General features: G+C 34.3%; 3 protein-coding genes across 3 annotated transcripts; all 3 read right to left on the bottom strand.

Annotated features, from left to right (window-relative positions):
* Positions 1–8,750: 8,750 nt before the first annotated feature.
* Positions 8,751–9,582, bottom strand: LOC133298552 (putative gamma-glutamylcyclotransferase At3g02910). The gene has a single exon (XM_061497877.1). It carries the CDS (start codon positions 9,497–9,499, stop codon positions 8,903–8,905), a length of 597 nt encoding a protein of 198 aa, XP_061353861.1. The 5' UTR covers positions 9,500–9,582; the 3' UTR covers positions 8,751–8,902.
* Positions 9,583–10,253: 671 nt separating this feature from the next.
* Positions 10,254–17,388, bottom strand: LOC133297651 (spindle pole body component 110-like). The gene is made up of 6 exons (XM_061496821.1): positions 17,374–17,388; positions 15,528–17,274; positions 14,199–14,714; positions 13,686–13,858; positions 12,818–13,598; positions 10,254–10,345 (listed from the first exon to the last, which is right to left on the bottom strand). Exons 1-6 carry the CDS (start codon positions 17,386–17,388, stop codon positions 10,254–10,256), a joined length of 3,324 nt encoding a protein of 1,107 aa, XP_061352805.1.
* Positions 17,389–17,475: 87 nt separating this feature from the next.
* On the bottom strand, positions 17,476–18,540 carry LOC133297642 (cilia- and flagella-associated protein 58-like). The gene has a single exon (XM_061496812.1). The coding sequence runs from the start codon at positions 18,538–18,540 to the stop codon at positions 17,476–17,478; it is 1,065 nt and encodes a 354-aa protein (XP_061352796.1).
* Between the last annotated feature and the right edge of the window lie 5,300 nt (positions 18,541–23,840).

Here is a 23,840-nt window from a genome sequence, read left to right as displayed (position 1 = left end):
TATTTTATGTATGAAAGATAACGACACTGAACCTTGAAAAATGCAACAAAAAAATTTAAAATAGTAAAGTTGATCCTTTATCACCCATAATTCGGCTTTTTGACCCTTATGCCCCTTAATTAATAATTAATTACCAAATTGCCCTTCATTCAAAACTATTTCGAAAATTTACCCTCCCCAACAAACATAACACCAATCTGCCCCTGTTTGACCGTTGACCACGAAGCCTACCCGGGTACACCATTACCTACCCGGGTAAATTTTGAAACTTTTTATCTACCCGAGTATGTAGGGGTGTACCCGGGTAGAGTTCTTGAATCTGGGAAAATGTTTGAATTATTTACCCGGGTAAGGAGCAGTGTACCCGGGTAAATCGCGACGGTAGGGTTTTAAAATACCCCAGCAGCCCCATTTCGAAAACCCACAAAAGGGGTACCCGAGTAGAGCTGCTGGAGGAGTGTCATCTTGAGCGATTTCAGGCATAATCTTGCACTAATTCGTCTTGTTTGTGATCATCATTCGCGGACCTTGCAACCTCTGTGCCTTCTACCGATTGAAATCGATCAAAGGTGATTTTTTTTTTAGTTTTTTCAATTATGTTATGATTTCTGTTCTGATTCATTGTATTTTCGTTTATATCATTTGATTCTGTCCGAATTATTTTATCAATTTGTATGTCATACGCTTACCCTAACCCTGAATCTAACCCTAACCCTAACCCTAACCCTAACCCTAACCCTAACATGTATCTAATTTCTGATTTTGGTTATTTTTTCAGTTTAATAGTGTGACACAATGACCTCTCGACGCGTTTCAAAGCTGCAAGTGACCCATTCCGAGAGAAGAACCAAGAGTCGTCACGATGGGTCGTCATCCTCTCAGCCCCAGGCTGCTTCGAGTCAGGCTCCGGACTTGACGTTCGGATATTTGTTTGAGGATGACATTCCTTCACACGAGAAGTTCGTGAAGTTTTTCATGACCCGGAAGATCTGCGAACCGAAATCACTGGATTCAGCATTCTTCAACCTAGAGCGTTTTGACATTGTGCCGCTTCTTGAGCAAACACATTTACTTCACCTGGCGGAGATGCGGTGCCCATACTCGGAGGTTATGGTAAGAGCCTTCTACCAGAACCTTGGCTACTCGCAAGGCGAGCTGACTTCCCGTGTCTGCGGGATTGATATCATCATGACTGCTCCTATCTGGACGGAGCTACTGGGGTTCGATTTTGATGGTGTCACAGGAGCAGCACTATATGATGGAGACATCCATCATATATTTGGTGATTATAACCGGGAGACCATTGTTACAGAGACTAGGAGGGCAGACGCTGAGCCCGGTCATTTTGCTCATTATCCTGTTAGCAACTTGTCAGTTTCTGCTCGCATTCTTCATTATGTGGTGACACATATTATTTTCCAGCGCCCGCATAATCACTCAAAGGTGCTGGAAGGGGACTTTGTCATCCTGTGGGCCCTCCTTCACAGTCAGCAGGTGAAATGTGGCTGTCCTGCGCCCCTTCATACAATGTATCTTCACAGCATGTTGCAATTCTGGTTTGGACCCAAATTCTTGTTGCACAAATAACGGATCTCCTAACTTCCAACCTCCGTGCAAGTCATCATCGCCATATAGGATCTCCAACTCGTCATTAGGGTGCGCCCAGTTAATGAATGAATAATGTTGGATTTCATTCCAGAATGGCTCCTCAGACCCTGCATCTAAAGATCAACTCTCATTTGTCTGAATGAATACCACCACAAATAATAAATTGTCTAAAGCAAATGTTCAAATTTAATAACTTACCACTACTGACTGGGTCGACATGAAGTGGTGACAAGGCTGGGGTACCGAGACTTACGGCGCTCATGTCAGCCTCAAAATTACCGTCCACGTCAGTGTCTGACGAATCACCTTCTGGAATAGCACTTTCAGGTTCTCCCTCATCTTCGCTGTCCACATAGTCCTCGTCTTCATCCTCTTCATCCTCATCCAATGCTACCTGAGGAGGTGCAGAAGATCGTACAACTGTATCTTCTTGACCGGTACAGTGTGCAGTAGTGGTTGTATGCACCGGTAAAGATGAAGATTGTCCAACATCAACTTCAACATATATCTCAATATATTTTAATACTTTCCATTCAACAAACGCATCTGTTACGAACTCCACATCTTCATCATCATTTATATCGTTTCCAATGTAGTATATTGTATCCATATCCACTACAGTCTCTAACCTGGCTATCATGCGGTGGATGGAATGTATGCCTTCTGACCCCATTTTTTGAAGAATTCTCTCCTTCAGTTCATTGCATGTAGTGCCCACTTTGATTTTAATCGTTTTTGTTTTTCCTTCAAATCGGACACCGTTCGGACCTTCAAAATGCCTCCCATTGTAGTAAATAACTATAGGAACCATGTTTGGACTTGAACTCATCTTTCACACAAAAATTAGATCTAGGTTTTGGGTTTGGAGGTTGGTTCGGATTTTTTAGCACAAAATGGGAGTGTGGAGATGTAATCTCAATGTCCCACCAAGATTCAGCTTTCTGAAATGATGAGATGAAATATGTGTGATGTTTCGGATTAGAGAGGGTAAGAGAGAAAGATTTGGGGTTTCAAAAACCCTATACCTCGCAACAATGGCCGAAACCCATACATATTGGGGTTTCTGGACGCGATTTACCCGGGTACACTGCTCCTTACCCGGGTAAATAATTCAAACATTTTCCCAGATTCAAGAACTCTACCCGGGTACACCCCTACATACTCGGGTAGATAAAAAGTTTCAAAATTTACCCGGGTAGGTAATGGTGTACCCGGGTAGGCTTCGTGGTCAACGGTCAAACATGGGCAGATTGGTGTTATGTTTGTTGGGGAGGGTAAATTTTCGAAATAGTTTTGAATGAAGGGCAATTTGGTAATTAATTATTAATTAAGGGGCATAAGGGTAAAAAAGCCCCCCATAATTCACCATGTTGTTTTGTTTTATTTTGGTGCCATTATCAGTATGTTGTCCGCATCTACTAAGATGTATGGATGCCACACAAAAAATGCTGCGTAGGACATTTAACTTTTGCTGTGTCGTCTTGTATTACAGTGAGTATTATTAGTTACGGTGGGTCCATATACTACATGTATGATGTATCACATGGTATGTAGCACCGATACTGATACGAGACACGATACTCTGACACGTCAATTCTAAAAAATGCAAGATTTCAATACGTTAGGACACGTTTTGATATTAAATATTATTTTTAATTTATGTCATGTATATTATATTTAATACTCAATAATTTAACAAAAAAATGAAGTTAAATTTATAATACCCATCAATTTTCAAAGAAACATAAAATATTTCAAATATTTATATTAAACTCAATAAAATAATAATCGTAATCCAACTAATCAAATAATTGGAACTAAAAACACAACGCAACACAACCTTTAAACTTTTTTTTGAGTTTCTAAAACGCATGTTGGAGTGTCGCGAACACGACACGTCAAGGCTTTTGAAGTGTCGGTACTTCATAGATCACATGTATAATGCATTGCATTTTGCCATTAAGAAAGTGAATAATTACTTTAAAAATTACAATAACAAGTGACAATTACAAGGATGAGACTGCAAATTCCTTTCAATCATAATGGTAGACTGCAAATTAAAAAATATATATTTAATAAAACAAAAACACAAACAAAGTTTCGGCCATTTGTATTAGTTTCAATTGTCAACGATGAGAATCTTCCAATATTGTTCAAAAATTGTGGCTTGGGTCATGCGAAATTATTTAATCAAGAGTAGTTAATAAATAAGTGAATGTTCATCACCGTAGCCAGTGATTGCACCGGCAAGATTCCGTTGACGTAAAAGCTACTGAATTAAAATATTTATACTTATGGAATAAACAATTCCAATAACAATTTTTTAGGATTGAGAGAATCACTAACACAATTATTGCCGTAATTTTATTTTATTTTATTAAAAATGCCCTAGTTCATTGACGTTGCTGAACCATGGCCACTGCAGAGAACTTTTCTTGAATGACAATTGCAAGGATGAGACTTCAAAATCAAATTCCTTCCATTCTTAATGGCAGACTGAATATAAAAAAAAAACTTCGGCTATTAGTCTTTTGTTTCAATAGTCATGAGAATCTTCAAATATCGTTCAATACTTGTGGCTTCTGGTTAGTTAGGGATTTCAAATGCCTACGTCCTGACTTAGGTTAGATCAGGTATGATTTAATATATTTAATAAAATAAAATAGACTCAAGTCTTAAAAAATGTTCTTTGGGCTGCTTTATATCCTATTATTTATTTTAATTAAAAAAAAAACATAAATTCAAATAATTTTAATTAATAAATTTATTTTATTTTATTTTTTAAATTCTTAATAGATATTGAATGGTGATAGGCTTGTCAGGCTGACAATCTTAAACCAAGTCTTTTGATTTTCTAATGTAAGTTATATTAGACTTATAATTCATTTTACAACAGATTAATTGATCAAGCCAGACTAAAAATATTTTATACTGGTCATACCTATAATTAGACAAAAGCCTAACCCAACTAATTTATACCCTTACTTCTTGTCACGCTTAGTCAAAATAATAATCAAGTGAATTTTCATGATAACATCATCGCTAGCCAGTAATTACTGTTGGAATAGAAGTGCAGAATCAGCTCAAAACGATTCTCTTCGTCCAGCACGCACACGAAGGCCTCCGTCCTATTTGAGTAACTACAAATGTAATCTGATTGAGGCACATACATACACTCCCAGTCTCACCTCTTCTAGCTCCACCTCAGGTATACGGTATCCAATTGCCAACTATGTGAATACTAACAATTTTTCTTCAAAACATCGAGTTTTTGTTGCTGCTATTGATGCAGGTAGTGAACCTCGGTCATTTAAAGAAGCAATGACCAATGATGTTTGGCGTAAAGCTATGGCTCAGGAGATACATGCACTAGAAGAAAATAATACGTGGACTATCACTGATTTACCTGCAGGCAAACATGCCCTTCCATGTAAATGGGTATATAAAATTAAATATCATTCCAATGGTAGCATCGAGCGCTACAAAGCAAGGTTGGTAATTGCAGGTAATCATCAAGTTCCAGGAGAAGATTTCCATGAAACTTACGCTCCTGTAGCGAAAATGGTGAGTGTTAGAACTCTACTCTCGGTTGCAGCTGCAAAAGGTTGGTACTTGCACCAAATGGATGTTCATAATGCGTTTCTTAATGGAGAACTGGACGAAGAAGTGTATATGCGCATACCGGCAGGCTTTAATCAAGGACAAGGAAGAAAAGTGTGTCGTTTGCAAAGGTTGTTATATGGCTTACGACAATCTCCCAGGAATTGGTTTGCAAAGTTGAGTTCCTCACTTATTAAATACGGTTTTGTTCAATCCGAAGCAGATCACACTTTGTTCACTTTGAAGCGTGGTTCTACCTTCTTGACCATACTAGCCTATGTTGATGATTTGGTGTTGGCAGGCAATGATTCCCAAGCATGTCAAGAGGTTAAGATTTATCTTAACAAGTGTTTTAAAATTAAAGATTTGGGTCACTTGAAATATTTTTTGGGCATCGAGGTTGCCTGTAGCAATGAGGGTATCTTCTTGTGTCAACGAAAATATGCATTAGATATCCTCAAAGAAACAGGTTTGTTGGATTGTAAACCGGTTCAGTTTCCAATTGAACAGAATCATCGCTTAGCTCTGGCAGATGGACCTGACTATGATGATCCAGGTCGCTATAGAAGAATTGTCAGCAAGCTAGTGTACCTTACGATCACTCGTCCTGATTTGAGTTATGTAGTGCACACTCTTTCACAGTTCATGCAAGCTCCAAAGGAAGCACATTATGAGGCTGTCATTCGGGTACTAAGATACATCAAAATGAATCCTGGCCAAGGTATCCTCCTTTCTTCCAAAAGTGATCTCAAAATTCATGCTTTCTGTGATTCAGATTGGGCCAGCTGCCCTTTAACTCGCCGGTCAGTTTCTGGGTTCTTCATTATGCTTGGAACCTCACCTGTTTCTTGGAAAACAAAGAAGCAACTCACTGTCTCACGCTCCTCAGCAGAGGCTGAGTACCGCTCCATGGCTGCCGCGACAGCAGAATTGATATGGTTGAAGTCTTTTCTTGCTTCACTTGATGTTATCCATGATGATCCTATGGAATTATGTTGTGATAATCAAGCCGCTATACATATCGCGGCAAATCCTGTGTTTCATGAGCGAACTAAACACATTGAAATTGATTGCCATTTTGTCCGAGAAAGGTTGGTTTCTAAGACGATTCGAACTACTTTTGTTCGTTCTCATTTGCAACTCGCAGACATTTTCACCAAAGCACTTGGTCGTGTTCCATTTCTTGCCGTTCTTTCCAAGTTAGGCATTTCATTCTTCATGCTCCAACTTGAGGGGGAGTGTTGGAATAGAAGATTCTATATGTTGTTATGATTTGCTGTGATATGTTGTAACCTGTAGTTTGTTAGGATATGTATAACTGAGTCCTATTGTAATTAGGTGTAGTTACTTATCTTTAGGAAATTGTTTTACTATTTGGTAACAGACTGTTTGGTAACAGCCGTAACAGCCTATTCTATTTAAGATACATTGATGTACAGTTTTAAATCAATGGAAATACTATCAATTGATACCATTTATCAATTACACTGCCAAGATTCCGTTGGCGTCATTGATACTAAATTAATATATTTATACTTACGGAATAAAAAATTTAAAATATACTTACGGAATAAAAGATTTAAAATAATAACATATTGGGATTGAGAGAATCACTAAGACGATTATTGCCTTATATATATATTTTTTAATTGGCAGTTTATCTATATTTCCGAGAACTGGTCGTAAGTGTTAAGTTTTTTTTTTGGGCTTTATTAATCTTATGTTGTAGGAGAGAAGTTCTCTCCTACCATAGAGACAATCATGGGTGGGGTCCACTCATTTATAAAAAATAAAAAAATAAAAATTAAACTACACGGAAATCAATGAATATGTAGGAAAGAGTGTTATCTTATGTTGCATAAGAATAATATTTCTCTTTTCTTTTACACATGCATATAATAGTTTTCTTGTTGGCATTTTCTCTTAAGCAGTTTCTGAGTTTGTGAATTTAACTGATAACTTGCATTTGACAAATTAAATGAAAAGCTGGGCAGAAAAAATAAAATAATCAATTGGCAGATTTTGGTAAAGTATTAAGAAATTATTTCATAATCTTTAACATTACAATCGAGAAAGAGGAGTTAGCTAAAGAAGAGTAAGAATAGACAATAAATAGGGAATAGCACCACACACTCCCGTTTTTAAAACCTGAATTTGGAAAAGTAGTAAAGTGGGTTGGGAGGATCAAAGCATGGTCGTTATGCACTTTTCAGAGTATATTTTCATCAAAGACAAATTTGAAGGCAAAATATTCCTGGTTATGGGGCTCTATCACATGGTTACCGTAGACGTTACCATGTTCATTTGTTGGTATATAAAATTCTATGACAAACTGCTTTTGGAAGGTAGAAAAAACAATGAAGAGGTTAAAACAAAAATCTCACACCTTGCAAAACTTAACGAATAAGCAAATCACCTAAAAAACAAAAAAAAAGACAATCAGCTATATATAAAACATGACAAGCAATTAATTAATGTGATACCTAAATGAAATTACGGTTAATGACATCACCTCATGTATAGCTACGCTAGGTACTCGTTGGTACATGGAATCCAAAGTCTGAAGACAAATCACTTTAAAAGCTGAAAAAAAGTTTTTTTTCCCATAAAAACTTAATTATATAAGTATCCAATTCAGGAACAGTGACCGAAGTGTCACTGTTGACAAAAAAAAATAATTACCAAACTGTCACGCTAATAGTAAATTTTGTCAAAAATTTCGCTACACTGTGTAGCGAAATATGTGTGCAAATAATTCGCTACACAGTGTAGCGAATTATGTCACGTCATAATGCACAGAACCAAAAATGTCACGTGACAAACAGGAAGAATTTCGCTACACATGTGACATTTTTGGTTCTGACGTGAGATATTTCGTTATACTGTGTAGCGAATTATTTACACACATATTTTACTATATAGTATAACAAAATATGTCACATGACATTTTGACAAAATTTACTTTTCACTGACAAAATAGTCAGTGTTCCTCCGATTCAACTATAAAATATTAAAATTCCCGTATATAAATTGCACCAATCAACCCGGCGGCGTAAAAGTTAACAGTAATTCCAAGCGAACTTTAGCCGCAAAATCAAGATTTCGAATATGAGAGTAAAAAAACTAAAGAGAAATATTTTTTTCACCTTACAAATTCATGAAATTGGAGTCAACATTTTTTTTTTTTTTTTTAATTGTAAAATTCACCTAATTATGTCTCTATATAAAATAATGTTATCTCATGTAATAAGCCTAAAAACTACATAAATCAACAATTATGTTTAACACCCACTTTTAAATATTAAATTCATTTCTATCTCTGACCCCAAAAAATAAAAAAAAATCCAGCAGGAAAAGAGGGAAGTTTGTTTCACATCGTACTAAACTAAAGAAGGAACATAGATCCAAATCATCCTGCGAAATCATTTCATCATAGTTTAGGCAAAAATCCTATTATAGTATAAACATATACTAAGAAAAGAGAATAGAGAAATATGCATTTGATACTAGAACAGAATCTGAATATCCAGATACCAACCAATCTTTACAACACAAAAGTCTCAAACTCTCACCCACCAACAACAGATACATAACATTAAACACTAAAACACTAAACTAAACCACTTCTTATTGTTTTTTTTTATTTTATTTATTTTGTGTGTGTGAGAGAGAGAGAGAGAGAGAGAGAGGAGATTCAGTTGGAAAGGAACAAACGAATATGATCAAGGAAGGTCAAATGCTGAGGCCTATCTTTGCGCTTCACATATCCTATCGTTTCTTTCTCTGAATAACACCTCAAACCTCTTTTCCCGTTCTTTTTCCACATCTCCATCGCGTAGCTTCCGTGCGCGTAGTACGCCTCCGCGCACGTTAGCCCCACAGCCTCATCGCCCTCGTTTTCTTCTTCCTCCTCCTCCTCCTCCTCCTCCTTCTCATCGCCGTCTGCGCCGCCGGGGATGAGCTTGATTGGGAGACGCTCGTAGTGAGCGCGTGTGGTGCCCTCGAGTTCGTCCATTCGAGCGAGGCCGCGCGTGGAGACAGAGTAGAGCTCGCCGTGAACCCGTTGACCCGACCCGGGGATGTTGAGGAGGAAGGGGACCCGGTAGGGCCCGCATACGAGGGGGTATTTGCAGGCGGTGCGATAGGTTCCGATGAAGGACGCGTCGCCGGAGCGCGTGAGGTCCTGGATAAGTGTGTGGTTTGAAAAACCTCTCTTCAAAGTTCCGTACGAGAATATCAGGGCTCCTTCATCACCATGAACATGAACATGAACATCTCTTTCGGCTACCATTTTTTTAAGATTAGGGCGTTGAGCATTGAAATTGGAATAAGGAATTATTTGAGATAAATTGATGTGAGGAGGGAGGAATGGCTTATTAGATTCAATGGCTATGTAAGTAAATAGAAAAGAAAAGACCCTTTTTATAGTGGGATTGTTGATCATTTCCCATTATAGGTCCAATAAAAAAAGGTTCAATAAAAATAATAGGTCCAATAACAAAAGGTTTCTTTCTTATTTCTTAATATGAAAATAAAGAAAGTTGTATTCAAAAAAATAAATAAATAAAGTATTTTTTTAGTAAAATTAATAATGCTTTTTTTTTCGATTGAATAAAAAGAACCCTCTTTTTTTAGTGGGTAATTAGCACCCCAAGATTTCATAAACTATATAAATTTTAAAATGGTAACTCTTAAATTGTACTTTTATTTATTTTTAGTGCTGTAAAATTGCAAAGGGAGGAAAAATTGCCAACTAAGCGTGGGGTGTACGTGAACCGGGAATAATGACGAAATAAATTTTAGTATATTATATGTGTATATCTTTTTATTAATGATAATTAGATCTCACATATTTAATGCATTTGAAGAGAAAAATAAATATACAAATTTTACATAATCTAATCATATAAAATTTTAACTCAAAAGGATTTATTCCTGAAATCGTCCAAAAGAAAAGACAACGATTAACAAATGATAACGGGAGAACTCAAGTGTGGTGGCTCAGTTGGTAGCATGGGGATTGAGTGATGGAAGAGGACCTCGGTTCAAATCCCATTAACATCATCCATCTGAGGAGGGGCATAAGTACCGTAATCCTTGGACTCGCACCCAAATTCTGTATTAGTCTCATAGGCAGCTAAAAGAGATAATTAGAATCAGTTTCCAAAAAAAAAAAATGATAACGGGAGAAACATTTGAATGACAAGAACTCTAGCTTGCTTCTTTGATCAATTAAATTTAAAATAAAAAAGAAAAAATATTTTTTTTAAATGACACAACTTGTATCATTTTACTCTTACAAATATGTGAGATACATTTTTATTTTTATTTTTATTTTGTCCACTCTCTCTCCCTTTATTTATCTCTTTCTCACACTTAAAATAACACAACTTTATATTCTTCCAAATGATACACATTTTTTTCAATAAATAATTCTATAGTATTAAGAGCTTGTTTGAATTCTCTCTTTTATAAAGTAGAAATTACTTATAAGCTAAAAGTTGTTTCATAATTACATAAAAAATTTAGCTTAAAAACACATATTTCAATAAAATCATTTTCCTCTATGTATATAGCTATGCTATTCATTTAAAAAAAAAAATAATAATTCAAGAAAATAAAAGCGCTTTTCATTATAAGAATTTTTCTCAAAACGTGTATCCTGTTTGCCTAGATTATGCTTATAAGTAATTTTTAACTTTAAAAAATATCCAAATAGGCAGTAAGAAGTCTCTTATTTTATATTAATTGTAATTATAATTAAAATATAATTAAAATATGAAAATAATAACTGCATGTGATATATATTATATAATTAAAAAAATTAGAATTTCCCATGTGACGATAAAACATAACAATTGGTAGAGAACGAAGCTTTTAAGATATCGAGAATAATAATGAGACAACCAGGCACGCCTTTTCAAGCTGGCAAGTGGTGGTCACATTTACTTTCCTTTCGCTTTTGCTTTTGGTACAAAACCGTACCCAAAAATCCAAACCATATTGGTACAAAATCACAAAGTTGATGATGAAAAAAAGAAAGGGAATCCCGCAGGCGTTTCCTATTACGCAAAAACCATATACGTGTGATTCATTGAGGGAGTATCCGTACTTGTACTTTTCCGCATGTACCCATATACTCCAAATGCACTTATCCCTATAACGCCTATTTGCCATAGATGATGGACAACAATTGTTGTGTTCTGCACCTTGGTATTATATACAACTCAACTTTCCCTTGCCATCCCCACAAGTATCTTCCAAGAGAGGGTGGTTACTTTGTCATCGTCACCACATTATTAACCATTCTTTTTCTTATTTTATTTATGTGATTACTTCTTTCATATAATAGAAGAAAAAAAATTCATATTAAAATGGTTTCCATTATTTTTTTAAATAGAAAAAAGACATATTTTTTTGATATGAGTATAACATAAAAAATCAATCTCATATAATAAGAAATATGATTTTCTTTTATTTATATATACAACAATGCTAAACACACCTACTTATGCATATATTATTTTTTATTAGAGTTTAATGTCTCTAATATTATAGAAGATGAAATTATCTTATATACACATAAAAGTGTATGATCTCATTTTTTTTTTCTCTTCTCTTCACATGATTTTATATGGATCTGATATATTTTTATTTATATGTATGAGATGATTTTATCTCCTATAACATATGATTTTATATGGATCTCATATATTTTTATTTATATGTATGAGATGATTTTATCTCCTATAACATGAGAAATATTAAACTATTTTTATCATGTAATTACTGTAATTTTACTATATTTTGTTCATACTTATATTTTGAGTTTGTCAATTCACACAAATATAGAACAATATAAGTTAAGAAAATGATCTCATGATTCATATGAAAAATAAATAAAAATCGTGTTAATATGCTATGTCAATTAGATAGAAGAAACATTATGTATAAGTAGTATTTAACAACAGATAGTTATTTGCATACTGTAATTTCAAATGATCTTTTTATTTTTTTAATATACTTTTTAAAAGAACATTTTGTTGATTTTGCAAACTGGATATTTCTTATTTTGTTAATACATTTCAACAGATAGAAAATTTAGTAACGTTACCACTCTCATGATGAATGCTACTACCATACAAGAATAGAAGCATCACCAGGAAGGGATTGAAGCAGCTTCACAAACCAACTCCACAATAAGCTCCCACTTTATTCAATACGAGAAAATAACCCCTTGATCGTCCAAAAGATACTTTATTCAATCAAGGGCCCTTTTTTGGTGCTCATTGCAACGCAAACATTGTGAATAAAATGCCATTTCCCCTTCAGAAAAGGAGGAAACCTTTAGTAGACTCTGATATTTTATTTAACCATTGTGACGTGTAGAGACATTTTTAGCGTAAGCTTTATTATACAAGTTATGTTAGAAATACATTATTAAATTAGATGCCTAAAATAAATAATATACATTATTAAATTAAATACCAAGAAACAACGATAATTTTATTAAAAATGACACAAAATTATGTAATTTAAAACTACAAAGAATTAACCCTTTATTGTATTCACGTGGGTCATCTAAAAGGAGGATAAGGCCGGGAGTTACCGAAGTAGTTTGTTCCAGTATTTCCACGCCATTCTGCACCTATAGGATTGGGAAAACCATAGTTCGGGGGTGGCCTAAATTGTGCAGGTATTCCACTAGGTCTAGGTATTATACCTCTTTCATTGCCAGGCATAAATACTGGATTGTGTTGAGGAGGGAAGACGGAAGGCACAGCAGTCCGAGGACGTTTGCTGTTGTTACCCCACTGTTGTACTTGATGATCATTGGGGGCTGCTTCAATAGCACGTTTCTTTTTTTGAGGTTGTTGCACTCGAACTTGATTCGTGGTAACTGCTTCACTTGCAGGTTTCTTTTCTCCAGGTTGCTGCACTTGATTCTTAGTGACTGCTTCATTAGCATGTTTCTTTTCTTTAGGTTGTTGCACTTTAACTTGATTATTGGTGACTGCTACATTAGCAGGTTTCTTATTTCCATGTTGTTGCACTTGATTCTTGGAGAGTGCTTCATTAGCAGGTCTCTTTCGTCCAGGTTGTTGCACTTTAACTTGATTCTTGGTGACTGCTTCATTAGCAGGTTTCTTTTCTCCAGGTTGTTCCACTTTTTTAACTTGATTCTTGGTGACTGCTTCATTAGCAGGCCAAGTAATTGCAACTTTGGAGGAAGGCTCTGATGCAGAAAGAACAATATTTTCCTTTATCTGTTCTAGCACAAGAATGCGATCTTGAATCTCATTAACTAGGTCTTGAGATTCTAGATTGTTATCTGAAATACACTGTAGAATAGTTTCCAGACTAGCAATTTCTTTATCTCTGCCCATAACCTGAGTTCACGTTCAACATATTACTAGAATGCAATTATATGATGACTAATAACTTAATGAAATAGAATTTGAATAGGCAAAAGGAACCTTTTTTTCAATGGACTTTTTTTTACGGCAAATTCTCTTGGAAATCAGTTTAGCTTTCAGCATATGTTGTCGCAATAGATCAACTGGTTGGATCTTGTAAGCCAACTTATATGCACAAATGAATCTAACAGCTTCAATATGCTGCTGGTTCTGGACAAGATTCTGAACAAAATCTGCGAGACACAAGACAATTTCACTTTGTCAAATCAAAGCAGAAAAATCCTATGGTATATTACATCAGAAAAATCAGCAGAAGAATTAGGACATGCTCGTAGTGACTAGTTCAAGGCAAAAAAAAAATACAGGCAAATGGTATCCAAAAGTTGTTAGGGAAGGAAAAACAAAAAGCAAATCTTAGATTTAGAAAATTCATATAGCTGTCTTATTTTATTTTTCGATAACATTTTTAATATATATTTTAAAAAAAAAAATCCCCTCAATTATCTACACCCAAAAAGAAAAGAAAAAACAGGGCTACAGGTGACTAAATAAGACAATTGTTAATAAACATACCAGAGATTTTATCCACAAAACCAAGGGTCCGAAACAGCGAAACAGCTTGCTTGTGTTGTGCAGCAAATTCAAAAAGCTTTAAAACTTCATCTTCATTAAAATAAGAAACTAATCCATAAACAGACAAGAGCAGTAGAAAACCCAAAACCACCAAAGAATTTTCAGTATTAGCTCTCATGTTAGCTTTCAAATCAAGTGCTAGCTTCATTGCCTCTTCTCTCAAATCAAGTGCTAGCTTCACTGCCTCTTCTCTTACATGAGGTTCAATACGTGGTGACATTCTCATCAGCTGTTCTAAAAGAAAGATGTGACTCCCGTCAATCATTACACCTTCGTTTCCCTCCCTATTCTGTGGAACAATAGGGTTCTGTATTATATCCAAAACGAGTTTTGCTGGATCTAATGATGTTTGGAGATGAACAGAAATTTCGTTGTCAATCAACTCAGACTCATTTGTTTGCTCATCAGAGAGCAACTGCAAATCTCTTCCATCAATGGTCGGACTTATTTGATTATCTGTGTAAGACAAAACTGAATATTTAGCTAGCAGATATTTAAGCTTCCTCATGTTTATAAAAGCATCAGAAAATCAAGGTGACAATTGGAAAATAATGATCATAGAAAGCAATATGAAAGTATGCAAAGCTCTCCAAGATTGATATGCATGGGTGACAGAAGGAAAGCCGTTTTATAATAATATCTGCAAAATTCGGTTTGGTTCGACCCATGCACATCCCTAATCATACGGTTGAGGTCAACTGAATTAGTGCCATTTGACATTAGGTGCTACAGAAGTTATTAGGAAAATGTTAACCTAGAAATGCTGCTATATTATGCCCCAAAAAATAAAATAAAAAATCCTTGTGGACAGAAATGTATTGGTATATATGAAGGCTCTTTTGCTAACTAGTCAGAGATTAACATTTACTGAATTTCTTCTCTTTGATCTTAAGGACTATTAAGTGCCCCCATTGTTTGTCAGGAAACTGAACAAATGTTGTAACTTGTAAGCCACACACCATTTCGAATATAGTTTAAGAATGGACTACATTAATTTATTAAAATCGACTTAATGAAGGATGCAAAGTAAGAGTTTCTACAACTGTTTAAAAAGGTCCACAATATAATTCTAGTCACTTGGACAACAAATCATTAAAGATATTTATATACCTAACTATTCTTTCAATTTGATCAAGATATACAACATTAACCTGACTACAGAGAATTTCAACAAAACACAGATCAGGTGAATAAAAAATATCAGTATAATTAAAGGCAACAGTTGAGATGAAAATTGTTCCAACAAACTAGAGAAAGAAGTGCATATACCTTGTAGTTTTTCAATACAACCAAGGGCTTGTGGAGTCTGACAATGGTGGGCAATTATGTCTAGAAGATTCTGAAGTTCATTTTCATTGAAAGATGAACCAATCTCATAAGTAGCAACAAACTTCAAAAAATCTAGGACCCCCAAACAATCCTTATCACCTGCAGCTATATTCACCTTCCAGTCACTTGCCAATTTCATAGCTTCTTGTTTCACATGCAAACTAGTTACTGGTGAAGACTTCTTTAATTCATCCATCAAAAAACTACTGCATATTCTCCTTAAAATATTTGCATCATATTCAGTAAGTTCTTGCCTCAATTGAGGAGAATGAAAACCTTTTATTGTATCTAGCACCAACTTAGCAGGGTCAGCTGATGTGTGAAGAACATCAGAGACTTGACTACACAGCAACTCATATTTTTTCAGAAGATTAAAAAGCAATTGTAAATCCTTGCTGTTGCTTACACTGTCAGCATCTTTAAAATACAGCTGCTCAGTCTCTACTTGATGAAGGAGGATATTGGACTTCTTGATCAACACTTTTTCCTCTTCAAATGATTCATATTGCTTCTCTTTTAAATCAAGTTCCCTTAGTTGTCCTTCAAACTGTCTCTCTTTTGACTCGAGCTCCTTTAGTTTCACTATAAATTGTGCCTCTTTCAAGTCAAGTTCCGTCACTTGCCCTTCAAATTGATTCTTTTTGGACTCAAGATCCTTCATTTGGCCTACAAACAGCTTCTCTTTTGACTCAAGTTCCTTTACTTGGCCTTCAAAATGCTTTTGTTTTGATTCAAATTCCTTCACTTGACCTTGAAACTGCTTCTCTTTTGAGTCAAACTCCTTTACTTGGCCTTGAAACTGCTTCTCTTTTGACTCAAGCTCCTTTACTTGGCCTTCAAAATGCTTCTGTTTTGATTCAAGCTCCTTCACTTGACCTTGAAATTGCTTCTCTTTTGAATCAAACTCCTTTACTTGGCCTTCAAAATGCTTCTGTATTGATTCAAGCTCGTTCACTTGACCTTGAAATTGCTTCACTTTTGACTCGAGCTCCTTTACTTGGCCTTCAATATGCTTCTGTATAGATTCAAGCTCTTGCAGTTGACCTTGAAACTGCTTCTCTTTTGACTCCAGCTCCTTTACGTGACCTTCAACATGCTTCCGTTTTGATTCAAGCTCCTTCACTTGACCTTGAAACTGCTTCTCTTTTGACTTGAACTCCTTTACTTGGTCTTCAAAATGCTTCAGTTTTGATTCAAGCTCCTTCACTTGACCATGTAGTTGCTTCTCTCTTGACTTGAGCTCCTCTACTTGGCCTTCAAAATGCTTTTGTTTTGATTCAAGCTCCTTTTCTTGAACTCCAAACTGTTTCTCTTTTGACTCGAACTTCTTCACTCGCACTTCAAACTTAATCTCTTTTGACTCGTGCACCTTTACTCGCCCTTCAAATTGCTTCTCTCTTGATTCAAGCTCCTTTACTTGGCCTTCAAAATGCTTCCGTTTTGATTCAAGCTCCTTCACTTCACCTTGAAATTGCTTCTCCCTTGACTTGAGCTCCAGCTCTAGCCCTTCAAGTTGCTTCTCTTTTAACTTAAGCCCATCTTCTCGTCCTTCAGTTCGCTTTTCTTTTGATTCAAGCTCCTTCACTTGTTCTTCGAATTGTCTCTCTTTTGACTTGAGCTCCTTCACTTGGTCTCCATATTGCTTCTCTTTTGAAGAAAGCTCATTCAGTCGTTCATTAAGTTGCTTCTCTTTTGCCAAGAGAGCTCATTCGATCGTTTGTTAAGTTGCTTCTCTTTGAACGTTCTTTAAATTGCTTCTCCTTCAAGCTCCTTCAGCTCATATTGCTTCTCTTTTGATCATTCAGTCGTTCTTTCTTTTGAAGAGAGCTTTCGATCTTCTCTTCTCTTTCAAAGAAAAGAGAAGCAATTTAAAGAACGATCGAGCTCTTCAAAAGAGAAGCAACTTAACAAACGAGCTCTCTTCAAAAGAGAAACAACTTAATGAACGTTCTTTAAATTGCTTCTCTTTCAAAGCCAGCTCATTCGATCGTTCTTTAAATTGCTTCTCTTTCGAAGCCAGCTCCTTCACTTGCCCTTCATATTGCTTCTCTTTCGACTCGAGCTTTTTCACTTGCCCTTCGTGTTGCTTCTTCATTGACTCAAGGTCCTTCACTCCTTCAAGCTTCTTCTCTTTCTTTTCAATCTCCAAATTGCTTTCTCTCATCATCCATGTGAGAGTATCAATCTCTTTCCTCTTTGATCCAAGCTCACGAACAAGCTGATTGATTCTTACACGCATGGACTTAATTAAGTCCTTCCTTTTAAAATCTAGTTGGTTACCTTTTCCATTAATTAATCTCTTCATTGCATCAAGCTCTTCCTCTTTCGTCCTAAGCTCCATATTACATTCAACAATTTTCTCTGATAGAGCCCTGAGTTCATCTTTCTTCGCTTCACTATCTCTATGAATGTTATCCAGGAATTGATGAAAATCCATATCTTTCGCCATGAGCTCTTGCTCGCGCTCTCTAATCAAGTCCTCAATCAAAACTAGCCGTCCTTGCTTCGCTCTGAGATTGTTGACACATTCTTCAATTTCCATCTGCATTTTGTCGCGCTCAATGATCACCTGGTGCGCCATATCATGTTGCCAGTTACACGCTTCCTCCTTCAACCGCAGCTGCATCTCACACTCGCTAATGTGCTTCTGTATCAACTTGAGTTTCTCTTCCTTTGCTTCAAACTCTCTGTTACGTTCTTCCACTCGTCTTCGAATAGCATCGTATTCTCTCTCTTTCGCATCGATATCTCCACAAAACAAGCTCAATTGTCGTTTGATAGAACTAACTTGTTTGTCCTTAGTCTCAAACGCTTTGGAACGCTCCTCGATGTGTATCTCTAGGGAATGCAATCTCTGCTCTTGTGCTTCTCTCTTAACGCGACACTCCTCAATCGATTTTCGAAGCAATGCAAGTTCTTGCTCTTTCAAATCACGTTCGTAAGAGGATCCCATAATTGATTCCTGGAGGCAGGCAGGCCTGTGCGATTACTGCAAATTATGATCAAAGGATGTAAATTTTTCGGTGATGGAGAAAGACGATGACGGATTAGGGTTTATCACAGTAGTGGGATTTGATTGAATTAGGTCTCATTGCGAAAACTTAAACAAACCTATTTATAACCGTCGTATAAATAAAAATAAAAATTAACAGCTGGTTTATGGATAAATCTTTATTTAGTATAGCATATGCAGTGACCCAGCATCTATCCATTTAGTATAGCATATGCATTGACTCAGCATCTATCCATTTATCTCGTGTAGATAAAAAAAAATGGGGACGATTGTTTGTTATTTTAAATGATAAAAATTTATGTTATTTTAAAAGAGAGATAGACATATAATTTTATTTTTTATTTAAAATTTAAATTAAAAAAAATCACTCACTTTCTCTCCCTCATGATTTTCATTCTCTGTGTCTATCTCTATCTTAAAATGACATAACTTATGTCATTTTAAATGACAAACATCAAACCCTAAAAAATATCATATTATTTAAAAAATAAATAATATGATATTCTTTTTATCCACTGTTACAAAATAATAGGATAAATACATTGAATCTTATGATATCCTAAAGATTTATTCCTAATTAGCAGTGTGAATTAAAAAAAAAAAAAAAATCTCTGTCTTTAGAAACTGGACTACTAAAGATTTATTTCCTTTTGGATTGAGAAATTAATGAAAAATATTTTGAAATTTTTAATTTATTTTTTATATATAAATTTTACCAAAAATTCTTCATTAATTTCCCCATTTATCACAAGTAGATAAAAAAATATTATATTATCTAAAAAACAAATAATGTGATATTTTTTTATGCATGTTACAAAATAATTGGATAGACACATTGGATCTTATGATACACCAAAGATTTATTCCTAATTAGTAGTGTGAATTTTAAAAAAAAAATCTCTGTCTTTAGAAACTCGTCCATTGATATGTCACAATTTATTGATGCGATATATATACAACTGGACTACTAAAGATTTATTTCCTTTTGGGCTGAGAAATTAATGAAAAGTATTTTGAAAATTTTAATTTATTTTTTATACATAAATTTTACCAAAAATTCTTCATTAATTTCCCCATTTTCAAAATAATATAATTTGGCAGTTGATAGAAATAATTTTATTTCATATTAATGGAGAATTATAAATCGGTAAATAAATTAACAATTAAGAATAAAGTAACATTAATCATAATAAAATTCGGCTATTTAATTTTAAAATAAATAATTTAAACATTTAATAGTTATTATAAACACAAATAAAAATAAATAGATTTGAATGTTAAAAGTCACATGTACCAATGAAATAATTGATTTTAGGGAAAAATATTTCTGCAGTTAATGCAGATAAGTTATCTGCATTTATTACCAAAACAATGTCGTTTTTCGTATTTAAATCTTAAAAAATAATAAATATAAAGATTATTATAATCTTGAAATAAATTAAAATTACAAAAACACTATGATTTTCGTCTCAAAACGACGTCGTATTGAACTTACTGCAGATAACTTATCTGCAGTAATATTATATTTCAAAAAATTATATCACATAAAATAAATAAGGAACTCGTATCTCAAATCAGAAGTAATTATTCTGATTCTTTGAGAAAAGAATAAATTAACTTTTTTCGAAAGAAAATGAAAATAGAAGATTCTAAATAAAGTCATAACAATTTTAAATTGACTAAATTTAAGAAATATTAATATTTATTTATTCAAAATTTTGAATGAATAATACAATATCCTTCATTATTACATTATAAATAAAAAATACTAATTGATAATTAAATAATTAATTACAAAAATGACATAAAAATATAGAAAAAAATTCAAATACCCTTATTGTTTGCCTTTGAATCACTTTCAACCTTATATATATTTTTATCATTTATATCCTTATATATTTTTTTATCCAAATTCATCCTTATTAGAAACTTAATCAACATGTATATTTTATTCTTCTTATAAGTGCATCATTAACAGAGTAACTTAATCAATAATTCTCCATTTAGATTTCACATTTGCAACTGGGTAAATTCTGCATAAATTAACAGGAAATCAGCTTCACAAAAAACTAACGAAAGGTGTAACGACCCGAAATTAATTTCGATAGATAAAAATAAACAATGGATTAGTGGGACACAACAATAAGCGAAAAGTTCTATCGTGCATGCAAGAAGTAAGGGTGTCGAAACGGGTCGACACGACACGAATTCGACACGACACGAATACATCAACACTAACACGATACGGATTTTTATTCGTGTCAAAATCTTCAACACTGACACGATACGAATTTTTTGCGGGTTGACACGACACGACACGAATAACACGCAAAATAGGGATTAGTACTTTCTGTTTGTGCCCCTTTTGACGACCAAGTCACAATGGCAACAATGTATCTATCTGGGGATGCGCAGCAGTGGTGACGGACGCGATATGAGGACATGCTGGAGGGCCGTTGCGAGATCAACGCCTGGGATGGGAGGAACTAAATAGGGAGCTCAAGGAAAGGAGCAGTTCCTGCCTGGGAACGTTGTATGGCTCGCACGAGAGTCCCTGATGCGGGCCGGCACTGTTCGAGAAAATCAAAAGCAGACCATGGGGGGAAGCTTGATAGGAGCCCGAGCTATAGACAAAGAAGGACTTTGATAGATAGAATAAGGCACTAAGACATCAAAAAGAGGGCTACTTCACTATGAATGGTAACATATGAATTGAAACTTATGCGACGGGTGTCAATTACCAAAAACGACTCGACCACTAACTCAGTCCCGCGAGACATTTCTAACACAAGGCCATGGATGCGAGGATTTTTGAAACCACTCTCGAACCATCACACTCCAACCCAACTGCCCATGATATAGTAAGAACGGAATGGAAAGGCATTGATCATGTCTGATCTCCTTCTTACTAGAGGCGGAAATCGTCCTCATGGGAATCTAAGCTGAAGGTGAAGAATTGTCCGATCTTATTTATTCCATTTTGAGTTAGCGTTGAAAACAGCTTCTTCGGGAACAACGTATTCTGTTCCGAAGGAGCCTATTCTTTTTTCGTGGGTGTTGGACTAGTGGTTATTTCCTTTTTGCTTTCATCCCTTGTGGCGAACTAGAGTGAAAATTGACAAAAAAAATTTAAAAAAATGGATCGATATTAAAAAAATAATAATAAAAAATTAAAATAAAATAATTTAAAAAAAATACGGGTCGACACGAACACGAATACATCAACACGAACACGACACGAATTTTTTACGTGTCATTTTTTCAATACGAACACAACACGGATTTTTTTGCGGGTCAACCCAAATACGAATTTTCGTGTCGTGTCACAGATCGACCCGCGTGTCAAAACCTATATTGACACCCCTAGCAAGATTGCAACCAAATTTCTTTATTAAAAACCTGTTAAAGCACGTGGTGAGCTGATGTATTCGACCAAGAAAATAAAAAAATTATTCATCTTACATTGATACAGTGACAAACCACTATATAGTATTTGACTATTTGGAATCTACTTTCAATAGCTAATCAACGCAATATAATATTAGGAATCTAGATTAAAGAGATGTGCGCCTACAATTGTTAAACAACACATATAAATTAAAAATTGAAATTGCACGATAACCCTGGAAGTTGATGATGATTTCAACTTCACTAGTGCTCCCCTGCTTTTCTTATCCTTTCCCTAGTATCCTGAACATGTTCACGTGGGGTTATCTGAAGATAAATAAATTGATTGACTAGAGATAGGTTTTTGATAGTCGGTGAAGGAGGGATGACGGTTAAGTGAGGGGTTATGGGTTCAGACTCCTCTTTCTTTAAATAATAATAAAAAAAAAAATATCATTTGGATTATCAACAAAAATCACGCGCACAATTTAATTTCTTATGGAAAAAAATCGACTCGTGGTGCATTTGAATTTTAAAATAAATTTGATTAATCAAAATTGTGGTCCTTCTGAAATTCAAAGAAGATTCACGTTAGTCTTTCAAAAGAATTAATATAGGTCTATTTTGAATTCAAAGATATCACGAGTCGATTTTTTTTCTAAATTATTAAATTGGGCCCATAATTTTTAGTAAGGACCCAAAAGATATTTTATTTTAAAAAAATATATCATGTTTAATAACAAAAAGAAAATAAAACCCAAAACAAATAAAAATAATAAGTAAATTAAAAGATTATAAAATAAAGATAGTAAAAAGTATCTTATCTTATATTATAAAGGAATTCCATTCTGTGGAAACCTTGCTAACGTGTCGCACTGTGGTTCAATTTCACCAATGTGTTCACACTACAACATTTAAAAAAGTTTCCTTTAATGGTAAATCGGTGAATATAATAAATACAAAAAAGAATTATATTTTCAATTGACAGGATTTGTTACTTTAAATCAATGGTCAAGATTGCTTATTCATTGATTTATAACTACTAAATCACTCTTTGTCGTTATCTTTGTTTTTTAAATAATTGATGTTGATCATGTAATCTAATCGTTTTTTTAACCTTTATTCAGTTTAATTCAAATCTTTACGTTTTTTGAAAAAAAAAACAGGATATTCATTGTTATTAAAACAAATGACTGTTTTATTCCATGAAATAACTGTTAAAAAATGGGATATTCATTGATTTATAACTACTTAATCACTCTTTGTCGTTATCTTTGTTTTTTAAATCTTTATTCAGTTTAATTCAAAAACTTCACATTTTTTAAAGAATACAATTCTATTTACTCGAAAAAAAATTAATTAGTAAAAAAAAAAAATTATACATATCCCGACCTTTGTTCCTTATTTTCAGATTTTTAAATTTGAATCTTTTATTAACCTCTTGATTCAGTGGAATCAGGTATGAGTGTTTTGTTATTAGAAAAAATTTCTGTTTTATTCCATGAAAATCTCATTTATAACTACTAAATCACTCTTTTGTCGTCATCTTTGTTTTTTAAATAATTGATGTCGATCATGTAATATAATCGTTTTTTTAACCTTTATTCAGTTTAATTCAAATCTTTACGTTTTATGAAAAAAAAAGGGATATTCATTGTTATTAAAACAAATGACTGTTTTATTCCATGAAAATCTCATCTTATATTATAAAGGAATTCCATTCTGTGGAAACCTTGCTGACGTGTCGCACTGTGGTTCAATTTCACCAATGTGTTCACACTACAACATTTAAAAAAGTTTCCTTTAATGGTAAATCGGTGAATATAATAAATGCAAAAAAGAATTATATTTTC

Source organism: Gastrolobium bilobum, unplaced genomic scaffold, assembly GCF_033153095.1.
Source record: "Gastrolobium bilobum isolate Gb01-03AN ecotype WA unplaced genomic scaffold, APGP_CSIRO_Gbil_v1 utg3870, whole genome shotgun sequence".
Lineage (NCBI taxonomy): Eukaryota > Viridiplantae > Streptophyta > Magnoliopsida > Fabales > Fabaceae > Gastrolobium > Gastrolobium bilobum.
The sequence above is the reverse complement of the archived record's forward strand: the minus strand, read 5'-3'. Positions and strand labels throughout refer to the sequence as shown.

Excerpts from the sequence above, each read along its gene's own strand:
- LOC133298552 (XM_061497877.1), bottom strand. The coding sequence starts at position 9,499 with ATGGTAGCCGAAAGAGATGTTCATGTTCATGTTCATGGTGATGAAGGA.
- LOC133297651 (XM_061496821.1), bottom strand. Across the intron at positions 13,859-14,198 it reads TTTTGTGGATAAAATCTCTG|ATTTTGTTCAGAATCTTGTC; the intron begins GTATGTTTATTA and ends TGTGTCTCGCAG. Across the intron at positions 10,346-12,817 it reads TACTGGAACAAACTACTTCG|CTGCCTATGAGACTAATACA; the intron begins GTAACTCCCGGC and ends TATCTCTTTTAG.
- LOC133297642 (XM_061496812.1), bottom strand. The coding sequence starts at position 18,540 with ATGGGATCCTCTTACGAACGTGATTTGAAAGAGCAAGAACTTGCATTG.